The sequence below is a fragment of the Acartia tonsa genome, chromosome 2, assembly GCF_053477335.1.
Source record: "Acartia tonsa isolate MP-2025a chromosome 2, ASM5347733v1, whole genome shotgun sequence".
Taxonomy (NCBI): domain Eukaryota; kingdom Metazoa; phylum Arthropoda; class Copepoda; order Calanoida; family Acartiidae; genus Acartia; species Acartia tonsa.
The window spans coordinates 53,381,759-53,397,742 of record NC_137261.1 but is presented as its reverse complement, the minus strand read 5'-3'; the positions used below and the strand labels follow the sequence as shown (position 1 = coordinate 53,397,742).

At 35.5% G+C, this 15,984-nt stretch overlaps 2 protein-coding genes across 2 annotated transcripts in view; both read left to right on the top strand.

The window, feature by feature from the left end:
• Positions 1-15,984, top strand: part of LOC145312169 (neural cell adhesion molecule 1-like) — an 85,658-nt gene that overhangs the window by 26,634 nt on the left and 43,040 nt on the right. The window lies entirely within an intron of this gene.
• On the top strand, positions 6,189-7,229 carry LOC145312170 (uncharacterized). The gene is made up of 2 exons (XM_080151357.1): positions 6,189-6,476; positions 6,740-7,229. Exons 1-2 carry the CDS (start codon positions 6,354-6,356, stop codon positions 7,034-7,036), a joined length of 420 nt encoding a protein of 139 aa, XP_080007483.1. The 5' UTR covers positions 6,189-6,353; the 3' UTR covers positions 7,037-7,229.

Here is a 15,984-nt window from a genome sequence, read left to right as displayed (position 1 = left end):
ATCACAATTTTTCATTTTCATATCTGCGGAAACCTATTTATAATGCAATGACACATATAACTATTATTAATTTAAAATATTTAAAATAGCTAAATAACTTTATGACTTTATGGTAATAATTGCCTTAATATTTATGATACTTGTCCCTGTTTGACTGAAGGACAATAATTGACTTTCTATAATGAAGGTTCCGTAATGCAGACTTTTTCATAATTCATTGCCATACAGTATTACAGGGTAAGAGATAAATATTATGGAAAAATATTTGGCATACTCTTTATCTCTCTCTCTCTCTCTCTCTCTCTCTCTCTCTCTCTCTCTCTCTCTCTCTCTCTCTCTCTCTCTCTCTCTCTCTCTCTCTCACTCTCTCTCTCTCTCTCTTTCTCTCTCTTTCTCTTTCTCTCTCTCTCTCTCTCTCTCTCTCTCTCTCTCTCTCTCTCTCTCTCTCTCTCTTCTCTCTCTCTCTCTCTCTCTCTCTCTCTCTCTCTCTCTCTCTCTCTCTCTCTCTCTCTCTCTCTCTCTCTCTCTCTTTCTCTCTCTCCTCTTTTATCTCTTTTTTTACTCTTACTTCGTTATTACTGAATCGTCAAGAATAGATTCGTTGATTTGAATCTCTTCGAATAATGTGGCTATTATTTCATTTTTTAATATCCCATCAAATCTGTATGTACTGTATAAGACTGTATAAGGAAATAAAATTGCATATATGTCCTTTTCAATAAGATTTTTATTATTATTATTCTTATATTGCAGTTATTTTTGTAAAAAAAAACACCACATAATTTATATTTTCTTAAGTTATCTGTAAATAGATTTAAGTTTTTTTAGAAAAAAATGATTTATCTGTCCATAATTGAATTATTTTAGAAATTAAAGTTTAGTACTTTATATGACAAAAAACATGATAATGTGTATTCAAACACTGTACTCCTTTTAAAGTAATCAAGATATTTTTTAAACAAACTTCAAATTTAAGATACAATTATGTTCGGAAATGGCAATTAGGAAAGAAAAAGCATTGTTATTAACTGTTTTTCTCGCCCAACAACTTAAAACCTCCCTATAAGTCAAGGCAAACTTCCCAAAAAATTATGATTGGTACATTTATCGATCCAGATATTGAAAGACCTACAGACCTACATCCTGCAAGTTAAAATAGGGGAAAGAAAATTGTTTAATCAAGTTTATTTGCCAAATTGCTGTAGAGGAAATATTATAAGATTAAAACCAGTTTTGTTAGTCCCAAGAGTGTGTGTGCGAATGGGGCGTTTGTCCATATTTAGGTATGGAGACCGCTCTTCTATGAGTACTACTAAAACCTAATTTTAATGCAATACACATAGACATTCTCATCGTCGGTTCGCTTATTTAGAATGCTTAACCCTCTATTCCCACAAGTATAATACGAATTTGGTTGAGCTGGTGGAAGCTCAACAAAAGACCCACGCGAAGTATTATGTTGCTTTAACCTAAGAATAAATGGTTGGTTTTGATATTCGATCAGAATCATATAAGTATATTAAGTATTAAGGAAGGAAAATGTTTTTATAAAGTGTATTTATATCACAAGTGCATAAGTTAAGTATGGAAATATTTACAGGATAAGTGTTAAAATTATAAGTAGAGTAGGACAGAAATGTGCCCTAAGTCCCAAGCAGTGAATTGTGCTAAGTGTTAGAGTTCTAACATAAGGCCTGAGCTCAATTCATGCTAAGTACTAAGGGGCCTAAATTTAAACTACAATGCATGCCAAACAACTAAGTCATTACCTTTTTAAAGCCAGAAAGAGAAGTTGATGGTAGGAGAGTTAGTAAATAACTGAATAAATTCAAGAGGTACATGCTATAACATTAGCTCTGGACCAGGATTTTAGTGTTTGTCTGTGCAATTAAATATCTGTGTGTTAATATGTGACGTAAATCAGGCATAGTTGTAGGCATACATATATGTACTGGTTGTTTATATGATTACATTAACTATAAACATAATATCTTTAATAAACATATACTATTAGCAAATCACATACAGATTACCATGAATAGGCTTTCGTTACCCATATATGGTGTCATATAGGTAGAAACAGGCCTATGAATGCATAAATTGATACAAATAATGCCTTGGGCCTAGCTAAAGTAATTGTGTCTTGCCCCTGAGTGCTACTAGTTAATTGCAGGGCACGTGTCAATCAAAGGTTCATAATATGATCTATATAGTGTTGATTTTATATCAAGCATAGATAGATAGTTGTGGATGCGAAGCATTTCTGTAAAAGTCTCATATGTACGTTCAAAGAATTTGAAAATTGAGGATCGCATCTCCAATGGGGGTAAGTTGTTAAAAAAGAAAAAAGAGAAAAAGAAAAAGTTTAGTAGTCCCAGTATATAGGCATATATAATAAACTATAAATGTATTCCAAGCTAAGTTAAATACGCTTTCCATTAAGAAAGTATGATTTGCGTATCTTCATAGCTGGGTATACAAGATGATAAACCTCCCAAATAGAATACATTCTTTTCTTGAGGGGTTTAGTTTTATCTAACTTTGTCACATCAATAAATGTTTTTGCTTTGGTTGTTCTGGATAGTTCAGCTTCTTCTGATGATGAACTAGGTGGTGAAGTGCTCTCGTTCGAAGTGTAGGTTGAGGTTGGGGGTGAGGTAGATATGTAGCCAAGGGCGTCCACTTGTGCTACCTCGTTTCCATTCTCGTCCAAGGTGATTGAGTGATTTTCCAGGTCATAGTAGAGTTGGTTGAGGTCATCGGTAGAGAGGGATAGTGTGCTGCTGGAGCTGGTGTCACTATCGGTCTCCACTCTACTATCTTCTCTGGTATTCAGGGCTGAATTTAACAAGAAATTCCTGATGGTGATGGACAGGTTCTCTGAGAATCCATCGTACTCAGGTGTGGTGATGATGTTGTTGTTCTCGTCTATTGTGTCAAGGTGTTGACAGGAACACAACCGCAATCCGTCCAAGGTAGGGTGGTGGTAGGGCTCCAATACTCCATGATCATCTAGGTTATCTCCAGGCTGGTCCATGGTAGATCCTAAAAAGAGTTAGTGCGCGTGCTCCAACCGGTTCCTTGGGGTATCCTGGCTATGGTAATCTAAACAAAAGAAGTTTTAATAATCTTTTATTAATCCTTTTATCCCTGGGATATTCTAGAAATTCTTTCGTTACAGATAGACCTATAATGGATTGGTTAGTTATCTCTATTTCTGTTAAATATAACTGTTTCCTGAATATAAACAATATTTTATATAAAAATGTATAAGTACAATTAGTATTTACATATCGTATTATTTTCTTTGGTTACATTACTCGTATATATGTAAAAATATAAGATTTTACTAACAAAAGTTGGTAACCCTTTGTTTGTATATTTTGTATATGTACATATGGTTTATACCATTGTTGGTATTAGCTGTATTTATGTTATTTTTAACATGAATAAATTTTAATCATTTTAAAGACTAATATCTTACATTACGTCGCTATTAAGTGTACCTTTTAAACTTAATATCTATAAAATATATCGTTCGACGTCCGTAATTAAATTTTACGTAACAATAAGTTGTCAACCCTTTGTTTATGTTTGGGCGGTCAAAAGTGATAGGAGTTGGATTTGAGCGAGGTTATAAAAAGCTGGCGGCCCAGTAATTATGCTCATTTATATAATAATTGTCTTTGCGAGCGGAGCTTGCGTTCGAGTGTTTAATTTTACCGCTAAATTCCAAGAGAATTTATATAAAAGTGATAAAATATAGTAACCCGTTTGTTTTATATGAATGTTTTTATGTTATAGATTGTTGATGTGCTCATTATTGCATTGGTTAGCCATTATTTAAGACCCAAGAATCTTATTTTTCTTCGTCTATAAGACCTTTATCACTGTATTTTTAAACGAAAGTGGGTTTGAAGCAATATGGGTACATCTTCAATATATGACAATTTTGTTCTATATAATATTTGTAGTTTTGATAGGACATATCTGAGTCAGCAAGTAAATTGACGTACCTTGTTTTGTTTACGTTTTCCGTCTGCAAAAGTTAAATTCGTTCATCGTAAACAAAACTTATAATGACACAGATATATTCCATCATTCTACTCGTTTTAACTTTTGATTACAGCGTTCCCTTTGTATAATCAAAACTTATTTGAGTCCTGATACAAATCTTCTAAAACAATTTTACTATAGGTTTTAAAATAAGATTTTCTTTTTACTTAATTCAATTATAATGACGTTAATTGATAGATTATTTACGTTACGAGTAACTCAACCATATTATATAAAAAAAATGGTCGCTTACAAAAATTATATTTAGCTAGCTTTATCTAAAGTGTTTTTAAAACATCATTGAAGATATTCAGATTTAGCTAGTACATAAGTTTTTAATTGCTTGATACATCATAATGAATATGTTTTTGATAGCTCAGCGATAGCTATTTTTAAGCGTTGAATCATGTAAAATTAATTACATATTCTTTAACTTAATTGAATCTAATAAAACAAAGTTTTAATGTTTAAATAGCTTAACGATAGCTATTTTCAAGCGTTGAATCATGTAAAATTAATTACATATTCTTTAACTTAAAGAATTTTACTTTTAGATGATAAATCAAAGTTTAATGGTTAGGAGGTTCAACCATAGTTGCTTGAAATACAAAAGAATTCGTGTGTACAGTCTTTTTCATAAAATTAACTTTACTATATTGCCTTTCAGAATCACTAGTCCTCTATTTTAAATTTACATTCGCTCATAATGTATGTGCCTGACAGCCTGGACGCGCATCAGAATATTAAGGAAAGATTCGAGGAATCAATGAGGGCGGCTGCGGCCACTCTTGCCAATTCCTCGTTTCTTGAAAACTCCTTAGACGACTCGAGTTCAGTGTACAGCGACCAGTCTGGGATGCCAAGCCTTGCTGATGTCGATGACTATGGGGGCACAAGTACTGTAGAGTCCGAAAGGGATCAAGGGGAGATGTTCGGCAACGAGCATCTCTCACTGATGCTTAGTAGAACGATACAAATCATCTGGTCTCTCCTCAATTCGGTGATGCAGAACTCCTGCGGTGACACTGGTGACGATGTTGCCGGAGGTGATTCTGGGTCTGCCGAGTTGGGGAGAGACCAGAAGACGAGTCTGGACACCTTCAACATGGATGGCTTAATTAACATGTTGTTGGGGTTTGGCTTGTTTTCATGTGCTCTTATAGTGGTCTTCTTCGGCGCTGTAGGGCTTGAGACTCTTACACGTATTGACAACACCTCAGACAGGTCGCTGGCTCGCTGGATAAGAGATGTATGTACGCGCCTCCGAAACATAGGCGTCAGGACCATTGAGCTTCTCCACTGCAGTAACAGGACCAACAGGACTAGAGCTGGGGCTATGTCGCCAACTGCGGAGCCGTCGGACACCATGTATGAAGCCGCGTCCTCTGAGATTGATGATATTCTGTCGGATACACAGGTGAGTTTTCTTCTGTTGTATATTTCTTTTTTTTGTTTTGTATAATTTTTTTTTCTTCTAGCCACCCGATTTGTCTAATAAAGCATCATGTTGGGGCAGGGTTGTTCTGTCCTATTCTCACTTCCTCAACGTTGACTTTCGGCTCTTCCATATATATCGCTCACCGTTTGTCGTCGTTTTATGTCGCCAGAGAAATCCGCTCGGTTACCGCAATTAAGTTGAGATACCAGTTAACATTTACTAAAATCTTAAGTAGCAACCTAATATTATTTCCCTCTGGGAAAGTTAAGAGTTTGCTCGTGCCGTACGTTTCTCCTTGGGGTTTAAATGTTAGATCAAGACTTTAATGTTTTCCTTTTGTTTTAGGCTCCCTCTGCTAGTCCATCGACTCCAGCAGAAGTAAGGTCCAGAATTGGCCTGTTTGCCGTACACTGTTTGTCTGCCACTGAGGATCGGATTACTGGAAGAAGTGTGCCTGTGGGCTTGGAAACCTCGACGGGAAGTCCTGGCTTCCGTCCGTTGATGGTTGATCAAACAGAGCGTTTACATGTAAGTATCCATGCTTTAGTTTTCTATTAATTTTCAGAAAGAGGCTGTATATTTGTACACGTATCTAGAGGTATTTGCAACTAAAATTCTTTTATTGGTAGAATATTAATCTTAAAATGTATGGTTGCATAAGCATTTTTGAACCGATCTAAGATTTTAATTCTAGTATAAAGTGGGTTGAATTGCTACCTAATCATATAGCTTTACAGGATTTTAGGCATTCTCATTTCCTGATTTTCCTAGACTCATTGTTGGTATTGCGATTAAACTAATAAGATCTATTATATTTTAGGCGACCAACTCCATCCCCCTGGCACAGTTTTACACCAATATGGGGAGGTGTAATCGAGTCAGCTCTGAGAGGACAGCTGAGGTATCCAGCGACAGCTCTTCCTTGAGCTCTATTATGTGCTTAAGTCGCATTGAATCTCCTTCTGCAGCTGATTTGTCTGTGGTAAGTTTGATAAGCTCTTATAATATTTCTTCGTTGCAAAAATTACGTAACTTAGACTAGGCTATTTAGCTCAGCTAGCTATGCTTTTAGACAATAACTTTACTTTAACTATGGTGTAATTTCTTCCTAATAGTTAATAGCAAGATTCTAGATAAAGTATTAGTAAAATTGACTCATAAACATATATGGATTAACGTTGATAAATTTTCTTGTGAACATTTATTAACATGGTTGTCTAATAATGTCCCTTTTCTTAATTTTAGGATGCGGCCAGTTTAGTCCCACTGGTTGACGATATCGAGGACCCCGATCTTCCGCCGATTAGATTTAATGCGGTGACTGATGAGATCGAGTACCCCACTCCACTGCGGGTCCTCAGTTTAGAACGTTTGCGCCGCTCCATGCGTACTCCAACGCCTGCTATCTTGGAAGAGATAACATCAGCGGAGAGTAGCTTCAACTCAGCTACGCATTCCTCAGATAACAACAGGACAGAGGATTCCGGCGTCGAGGGAGTCCCTCGACGTCGGGGTCCCATGTTCCCTAAACGCACGCCGTGAAGTGGCGCTGTTAGCTTGGTTGAAACTATGACATACAAATTTTAAGACAATGACCAGTTTTAGACAACATGTGACTAAATTTACAGATTTTCTATTCTTATGTAACTAGTCAAAATAGTAATCACTATGAAGTAAAGACTTTTGTTATTAGACATTATGACTTTTTTATTACTGTACAAAACCAAACATTAATTTACACTTCTGCCATTATATTATGTACATATATGTTTAGTCTGTAAGGATATTTAGTATGTAAGGAAATGATTATAAGGTTGTATTTTCTTTATGCTCATAATTTAAAACTTCATTCAATTCTTAATTACTTTCTTCGTAAGCGAACTAATCCTTTTTTCTTTCTCAATAGTATTTTAACAACTGTAATTACAGCCTTATGTCACAGTTTATTCATTCTTGTTAGCTTATAAGGGTCATGTATATATAGATATTTAATCGAACTCGCAACTCAGTACCTTTTCTCTAAATTTCATTTATATCCATCCCTGTGCATTAATCGTGAATTTTAATTGTGCTGTGATATAGAGAGGACTTGTAAATAGCATATATATTTTTTTTGTAACTAATATCTAAGTAGACTGAAAGACTGACGTTAGACAAAATTATTTACATACGCTTATTCAAGTATTTTTTTTTTTTTAAGAAAACTCATGTAAAGACTGTTTGTAACTCAAGTAATTAAAGTAATATCATTGGTTGGATGATCTCATTAAGGAAGTTTTATTTTAATTAGTAGGGCTTAGAATAAATAGCGTTTCCCTTTTAAATTTCAATACAATAGTCACAAAATTTAAAGTCTCAAGGTAAAATGTTCTTATGTCCCTTTAGATCTAAAACTAAGTCTTATTTCCAACAAGTAGAGTTAAGTGTTAGGCTTCCGTTAGCTTGTTATTAGGCTATGTGCTTTTTATATGTATAAATTCAACATTTATGTATAAACTCAACGTTTAGCAATCTCGAAGTTTTATTATGTGCCATTATACAGCTTATGTCCAAATTATATTAACTAAGATGTTAAATTGTCAGAAAACTTCTTACTATCATAATGTTTTTCAACTACTGTAAAAATAAAAGTTTATGTTCTGTTTTCAAAATTGATTTAATTTTAAGTTTTCACCAAAGAAAAATATTTGTCAAAGTTTTTATACCTTTCTAAAGATTATTTACTTTTTGTTTAAATAAATATAGCAATTTTAAGTAGCGTATACACTGTTATTTACTGATTTAGTATTTGTTGTGTATAACTCCCGTTTACGTAGCTACTCTATAAGTATTACTGTCTGTTCCTTAATTTAGTTAGATACATAATTAAAGTTTATTTTTGCAAGGTGCTTAGTTTAGCTTACATTCACTTGGTTTATGATAACTTGTATAAATAACAAAATTTCTTGTTATGTTCTTTTTGATGTCTCTACTATGATTTATGCGATTAATTTTCTATCGTTTTCAATAATTACATAGAGATATATGAGAATATAAGTATTTTACATCAATACACATATGTACAAGAGGTTTTATCGTATGCGAAAACTTTTATATCGTTAGGATACGTCCGTACGTCATTGTTAGAAACTCAGATTATAAGAATCAATTGTAATCTAGTTTACTCTTCGTGGATAGTGGGGAGAGTACAATGTCCAGAAATAAGAAGGACTGTGTCTCTCAAATTCTCTATTTGGCGTGCTACTGCCCGTAATTCGTCTGTTATAGTCTGTCGGTTTCTATACTCTTGCTGTCTATACCGTATAACCAAACGGTTGTATGCGTCTCTATAAGTGTTTCTAAGTATACGACAGTGCAAGTATCGTACAATGCGACTAGGTTGGCTGATTCCACAACTAATTTTAAACGCTAACATTTCTTTAATCATCGTAAGCAAGTTATAACAATATTCTACTAGGTTTGCGAAGGTCTCATGTAGAACCCGTTGTGATCTAGGCATAGGCTTTCGGAATCTAGTTTGCATTTTATAACTTTTGTAAAATATTCTGTTAAGACTTACGTGTTATGTGATAACTGTAGTACTTCACAAGGTTGGTGATTTCCTCACTTGTGGATATGTTATAGTAAACTGACTCAATTTCAGGCTAAAATTTAAGTTGTCGTTATTGTTTACTACTACTAAAATTCTGAGTGGGCGTTTCCTGTCCGAAGTTATAATTAAAGTTTTTGACATATTTTTTTTGTATGTAGAGTGGTTATAGTTTCTAATAACTAATCAACTCATCATAATTCAAGGCGTATATATATAGGTTGTCTATTAGTACTGCTATGTTTGTACACTTTGTACAATTTGTATTAAATGTTTTAAATAGTTTTTGTGTATATTTTAGGGTGCGTATTTAACATTTGTAACATTCGCATTTTTGTACAATCTGTATCAATCGTTTGACTCTGTTTGCCTATACAGACTCAAAACTCTCTATATGCAAAAGTTTTTTTTTTATGTAAGTGTTTTTGAAGGGATCGACTCTTTAGTCGACGTATATTGCATATAGTTGGTCTCCCCGTTGAAGAGAAAAAATGTATATTATACCACTGAATATATAACTTTGAGTGGGAACATTTACATGAATATGATAACTTAGTTATCAGATTAGAATAACATATTATCATATTGTTCACAAGTTTACAGGGTAAATGGAAATGTAAATTACGGTTGTGAACTTGTGCCATTCCGAAATCTGACATGTCTATCATTTATTTTCCTAAGTCGTCGACCTCCGGTAATAAATACGGAATCGAGTGTCATGTCCTCGTCGTCACTTGAGTCCTCTATGTCCGAATCAGAATCTAATGGTTTCTTATTTTGTGACGCTTCTTTTCGTGTTTCTAAGGGTGAGTGTGCGCGTATTCCTGGTTGTGGATCTTTTGAATTAACCGGAAATATAAGCGGAAGTGTGTCATTTTTAACTAATGTGGCTATCTCTTGATTTGTGAGTTTATTATAAGGCTTTGTGATAATATCCCTTATTTCCTCTGGGAGGGTGTCAAAATGTTCGTCAATTGGCTTGAACTTTTTGATTTCGTTGAAAGAGTATTTAAATATTTCAGTCTTCTTGTCAGAAATTCTTTCAAGCGTGCAACTGTTAGGGCTTACATCTAAAACTCTATAGGGTGAAATATGATAGATAGGTCTAAGATTGGGGTTAACACCAGGTGTAATGGTGTTATTTCTAACCAAGACAAGGTCTCCTATATCAAACTGTTTGTGTATGCGGGTTTTGTTAATATACTTTAGTCTTGCCTCCCTTCCCTTTTCAATAGCTTTTGCTGAAATGTCCAAGTTTTCTTGTATACCGTCTGAGAGGTCTTGCACATAAGCTTCTGTGCGTGCTATTTCAGGGTGATATTCATCCGGTTTTATTGCTCCAAAGAACAATTTAGACAGGGAGCTACGTGTCCCGAATAATAATTCCATGGGTGAAAATCCCGTTTTTGGTATTTTAGTGCAATTATATTGTCGGACTATTAACGGTAGTAGATATACCCATGAGGTTTTTGAGTCTTGCGCCAAAATTTTAATGATTGGCCATTTTATTACTTTGTTGCTAGCTTCTACCAATCCTTTAGAGGGTGAAAAGTACGCAGTAGAATACAAAACTCGGATGCCAATAGAAGCAAAGAATATTAAATTTTGCTTATCTAAAAATGATTTTGCATTGTCGCACAATATTTGTCTGGGGGAGAAATTAGGATAGAAATAAAACATGAATTTGTTTATAAATTCACGGGATGTGAGTGATTTCATGGGATATGCAAGAATCATTCCTGTTAGTTGGCAGACTATAGTGAGGATATGATTATAACTACGATATGGGGGCAAGGATTGTATATAGTCAATACTTACACATTCAAAAGGTCTTGAAATTGTACTATAAGTTCCTACTTGTTCTAGTTTTGTAGATGAATTTTGAAGTTGACAATTTAAACAAGATCTAGTGTAATTTCTAACATATTTCTTAAGGTTAGGGTGGAAGAAATTTTGCATATTCAAAAGCATTTTAATTTCTCCACTATGTACTAACAAAAGATGAGTATAGCATACTAATACTGGTAATAGTTTGGTTGGGAGATAAACTTTAAATCTCCTTTTATTTTTGTAAACAGAATCGTGTCCTTAAGTTCGTAGTTCTGTCTTTTATAAGTGTAGGTGTTTGATTTAGAGGTTAGACAACGTGTGTAAATATCAGAGTATTCCTCTTTTTGGTTTGCAATTATATTTTCTATGCTAATCCTTTCTTTTAGGATTTCCAAAGGTCTTAGTACTTTGCCTATAACTCTATGTTCTGCGGCAAGTGAATTTATGGTGATTTTGGGTTTTTGTTGCTTTGGCTGTGGGGGTTGTTCATCATAACCCAAATAGTCGGGGTTATCCATAATGAACTGTGTCCATTCCTCAATAGTCCAAACTTTATATTGGGGTAAGTTATCTTCAAACCCAGATTTAACAAATTTAGGTAGGGCTACCTTTTTAATGCTTGGTAAAGTAGCCTTATATGCCCTTGTTAAGAAATCTGCCAAATTGTCTTCTCCTCTTAAGAAAGACATTGTTAGCTTCGGTATTAGAGTTAACAGAGTGGTATTCCACCTCTTCAATTTATTAACGGCTGTTAATGCTTTAGGATTAAAGAGATAATAAGCACACTTTGCGTCTGTTAACAAAGTACATTCACAGCTTGGACCTATTAGAGTTCTAAACGAGTTTGCTGCATAAATAATTCCTAGGATTTCAATGTCTATGATATGTAATCTTGACTCAGCAACGGTAATTTTCTTTGAGGTGTATGCGATAATTTCAAACATAGACGCTAAAGATTTTAAATTAAAGCTATTGGTTGATGAAACCATTGCGGGTCTTACTATGTGTTGCTCTTTGTGTCCATATAATAAAAATACAAAAGGGGGTTTTGTTTTGTCTGAACAGTGTTGAGTGACAGGTTTGACACCCTCTATATTTGTGATAACTATCACAGGACGGTACATAGCTACACTAAGAGCTTCAAATATGAGTTGTTGCGGATCTAGATATACATATCCATGCTCTAGTTTGCGAATAAATTCTAAGAATTTATCCCTATCATTATTAAATACAAATTGAATATACTTTTGTCTCAACATCGTAGAACGTATAATTTTTGATGCTCTTTGCAGGATAGTGGTCAGAGGTGTTTGAACTTTATTTAGTTCTAGAAGCAATTGTAAAGATATCCCGAGACTATTGTGTACAGTGTCTTCAGGATAGCCCAAAGTTTTACTAGCCAAATATTCAAACTCAGGTGGTCCATCTTCAGACATACGCTTCGCATAATCCTTAATGTTTTCACCTTCATTCTGCAAAGGTAGGGGTAAAATTGGTAACCTATTATCATAAATAACATGGTGTACAGGGTCATCGAAGTTTAGCCCAGGGGGTAGGGTTTTAGCCTGTAATTCTGGTGTCACTATTTGCGCTAAGACTGCCGAATATGAGCCAGTTGAGGTGCCGGCTGCGTCTGACAAGATAATCTTAGGTGCAGATAAGTTAACTAATTTGCTAAAAATTGGTCCTGAAGCTAAAGCTTTCTTAATGTCTTCGAATGCTTGTCTTTGTTCTGGAGTTGGGACAAAAGTTTTACCTATTCTAGTAGAAGTAAGTGAAGTTAGAATATGTGTAGGAGCCATAATATCAAATCTTAAATGTTTATGCATACTTTGTAGTACTCCCATAAAAGATCTCATTATAGTAATATCAGTAGGCATGGGAATATTTAGAAGTTTTTGTACTCGCCTTTGATCTACACAGCAATAATTATGTGAAATGAAGAACCCAAAGAAATTTACCCTACTTTTAAAAAGTTGTGATTTCTTTAAACTAATCTTTCCTTTATGCGTGTGTATTCTCCCCATAACTTTCTTCAAAATCTTAAAATGTATATTCAATGATTCTGATCTAGTTTTAGCTAGTTCAGTTGAGACAATGAAATCATCGTAAATGTGTTGGACTTCTGGGATAGGTGAGTATACCATCTTGGCTAAATCACCATCCATTACAACATTACCATTATCATCATAAACCAATTCCCAGTGTAATATCTTTTCCATAAAGCGTGATAGACTTTCAGGTGAAGTCTTAATGCCGGTTGGTAAGGATGCATGTCTAAAAGCTCCTAAGGGGGTTGCAAACAATGTTAGGTCTCTGCAAGAAGGTTCTAGCGTTATACTATGAAAGGCGTTAGCCATATCACTACTACTATGCACAAATTTGTCCCTTAGAGACTGAATCAAGTTTTCTGCTGTGGGTAGCAGTGCAGGTTCAGATTGCAGACAAGGATTCAATTGTTGAAAATTTACAATTAAACGAGGACAGCTCCCCTGATCCGACTTTGGAATCAGATAAGCTGGGCTTGCATAGTTGTTATAGGAATCCCCATCCAAATTAGCTCTTTCAATGGTGCCGTTCTTTAACAAAAACTCTAAGATAGATTGCATTTGCATTTTCTCTACGGGTGATAAATAATATAATTTCTTATGCTGGGGTAAAGTTTGACCAGGTTTTAGTCTAATTGTATAATTGCCTAGATATTTACTCATGTTACCTCTATCAGTAGAATGTGTAGATATGATATCAGGGTAAGATTTTAGGAATATGTCTTCTATATAATGTCTTACCTCTGGTGGATAGTCTGACAGCACCACAAGATCCTCTGGTTTAACAAACTGATCCTTAGGCACACTGTAGCCAGTAGGTTCTGTTACATAGTCCATGAGGTTATCGGATTCAGCTATATGTTTTAAGCCAAGTTCAATAACGTCATCACTATTTTCAAAAAGCTTATTCTTTTCAGGATCTGGTGTAGTTAGAATTTCATCAATATTAGATCGGTAATCAGATAAGGCTACTCCTGGTATTGGAGTGTCATTGTTTATAGCTGTAGGATTCGGTATATATCCATCAGCTAAAGGGAAAGATCGTTCTACCAGATTGATGGCGCTGTATTTTGGTAGCTATAAGAGTTGAACTGAGTGGTTTCTGGTGTCTAGTGAAATCTGATTGATGGCTGGAGCCGTATCCTTTTCTGCGTGTCGCTCCAGGGCTTGTACAATCTCATCTAGCTCAGTTGTCACAGATACATTGTGTAGGAATGATTGCGTAAAATCAAAGTCTGTGGTGATCTCCTTGACTACAAATTGGTTGCTTGGTTCCAAGTATCCGGTGATAACAGTGTTAGTGATTGCATGTTCAGTGACATTTGTTATCATTGCTCTTCCACTAAGTTGTCCTCGGTTGTTGACAGTCAGTTGCGTTTGTCCAGGTTGAATTTTAATTCCTCCATTTCTATCATTGGCAATGTGGTCATCGCTGAGAATGACTTTTGTTCCAGGAGCTAAGTTGAAGAAATGGTTGATGTTCATTTCTATAGTCTGAGTTTCATTAGGGTCAATTTTGTCTATTGTCCCTGTGCAGAGTTGTAACTCATAATCAGAACAGAACAGGCTATCTAGTACTCTCCCAGGATGGAACATAGAGTATAGATATGGTGCTGGCGGGTGGTTATCCGCAACGAAAGTCAACCCTAATTGGAGATCTCTAATGCCGTTCATTCCAATGATCATAGGTGTGACATTCTTGTGTTCCTCAGGTACAATCATAAATGGTACTGGTCTATAGATGCCTGAGAATTGTGTGAGACGAATCATGAGAGTTATCTCTCCAGCTACTGGGATTTTGTGTCCAGAATAGCTGACAAGAACCATGTCACTCTTTTCCAGATGGTTCTTAACCTCATTTTGTTGTACTCCAAATAACATACCAAAATAGCTGGTTGACATGATATTTCTGTCTGCTGCTGAGTCAAACAAAGCTGTCATGTATACATCGTAGTTTCCATTTGACATACAGCCAGAACAGTTCAAGTACATTTTCCTATTTTCATCCATGATAGCTGCAGAACTATCGACCGCTAAAATCTTGGGGTCGTTTGGATCCATTCGAACGGTGATAGCGTTAACTCTACCTGTTCTGCCACGCTCCTTGGATTGTCCATTGGCTTTGGCCTCAACCCATTCTTCATATGCCTGTCTAAACACACCACCAGGTCTTACTTTACCACTATGGTACAGTTCCATCATTGCTGGTCGTCCAGGGCATAGGTGTTGCGCGTGGTATAGGTCTTTGCCATACTTCTTGTGACAGCTTGGGCAGTATCCGGATGTTAGTGCTGTTTGATATTGTCGTCCTTGGTCATCGCACAGTAGTCTGCATCCATCGGATATTTTGTGGGAGTTTTGACCACATGCACCGCAGTAGCGCTTATTGGATGTACCATAGGAGATATGATAATCTTGTTTGGTGTTCTTTTGTGGTTGCCTATCTCTATTATCCCTGTTTTCTCTGTTGTAGGTTTTAGGATAGGCTGGTTTAGCAGTAACTTCTCTAACTGTTGGCCTTTTATAATAGCTTGACGTAGCGGCAACTTTAGCAGGTTGTTTGTCTCTGTTCATTCTTGTATCCCTGTCATGTGAGTAGTTGGTGTTGTTCGTCTTTTTATGAAGCGATAAGTCTCCATTGTAACTGGCTGATACACCATTCTGCTGTAGGTCCAGATCTAGGTCTTCAGTTCTAGGATACATGGAAGCGGTCAACTCATGATATGTAGGGGATCTTCCAAGATCATGTGTGAGATTGTGATGGTTTTCAGATGCTATATTGCGGCTATTTGTTGGTAAGCTACGTTTGAGTGCCTCCACTGCAGTTATGTTGAATACATTCTGTCTTTCCTTCTTGTCTGTATAATGAACAGCGGCTCTGCTGGCAAGATTCTGAATTGTACTGACAAGCTTAGGGAATGACATGGCTTTTGTTCCCTTAAAGGCTATCAGCTTAGCTTGAGCTTCCTGTGGGCTGATGAGTATATCATACTGTAGCAGTAAGCTATTGTAGACACTTTCAA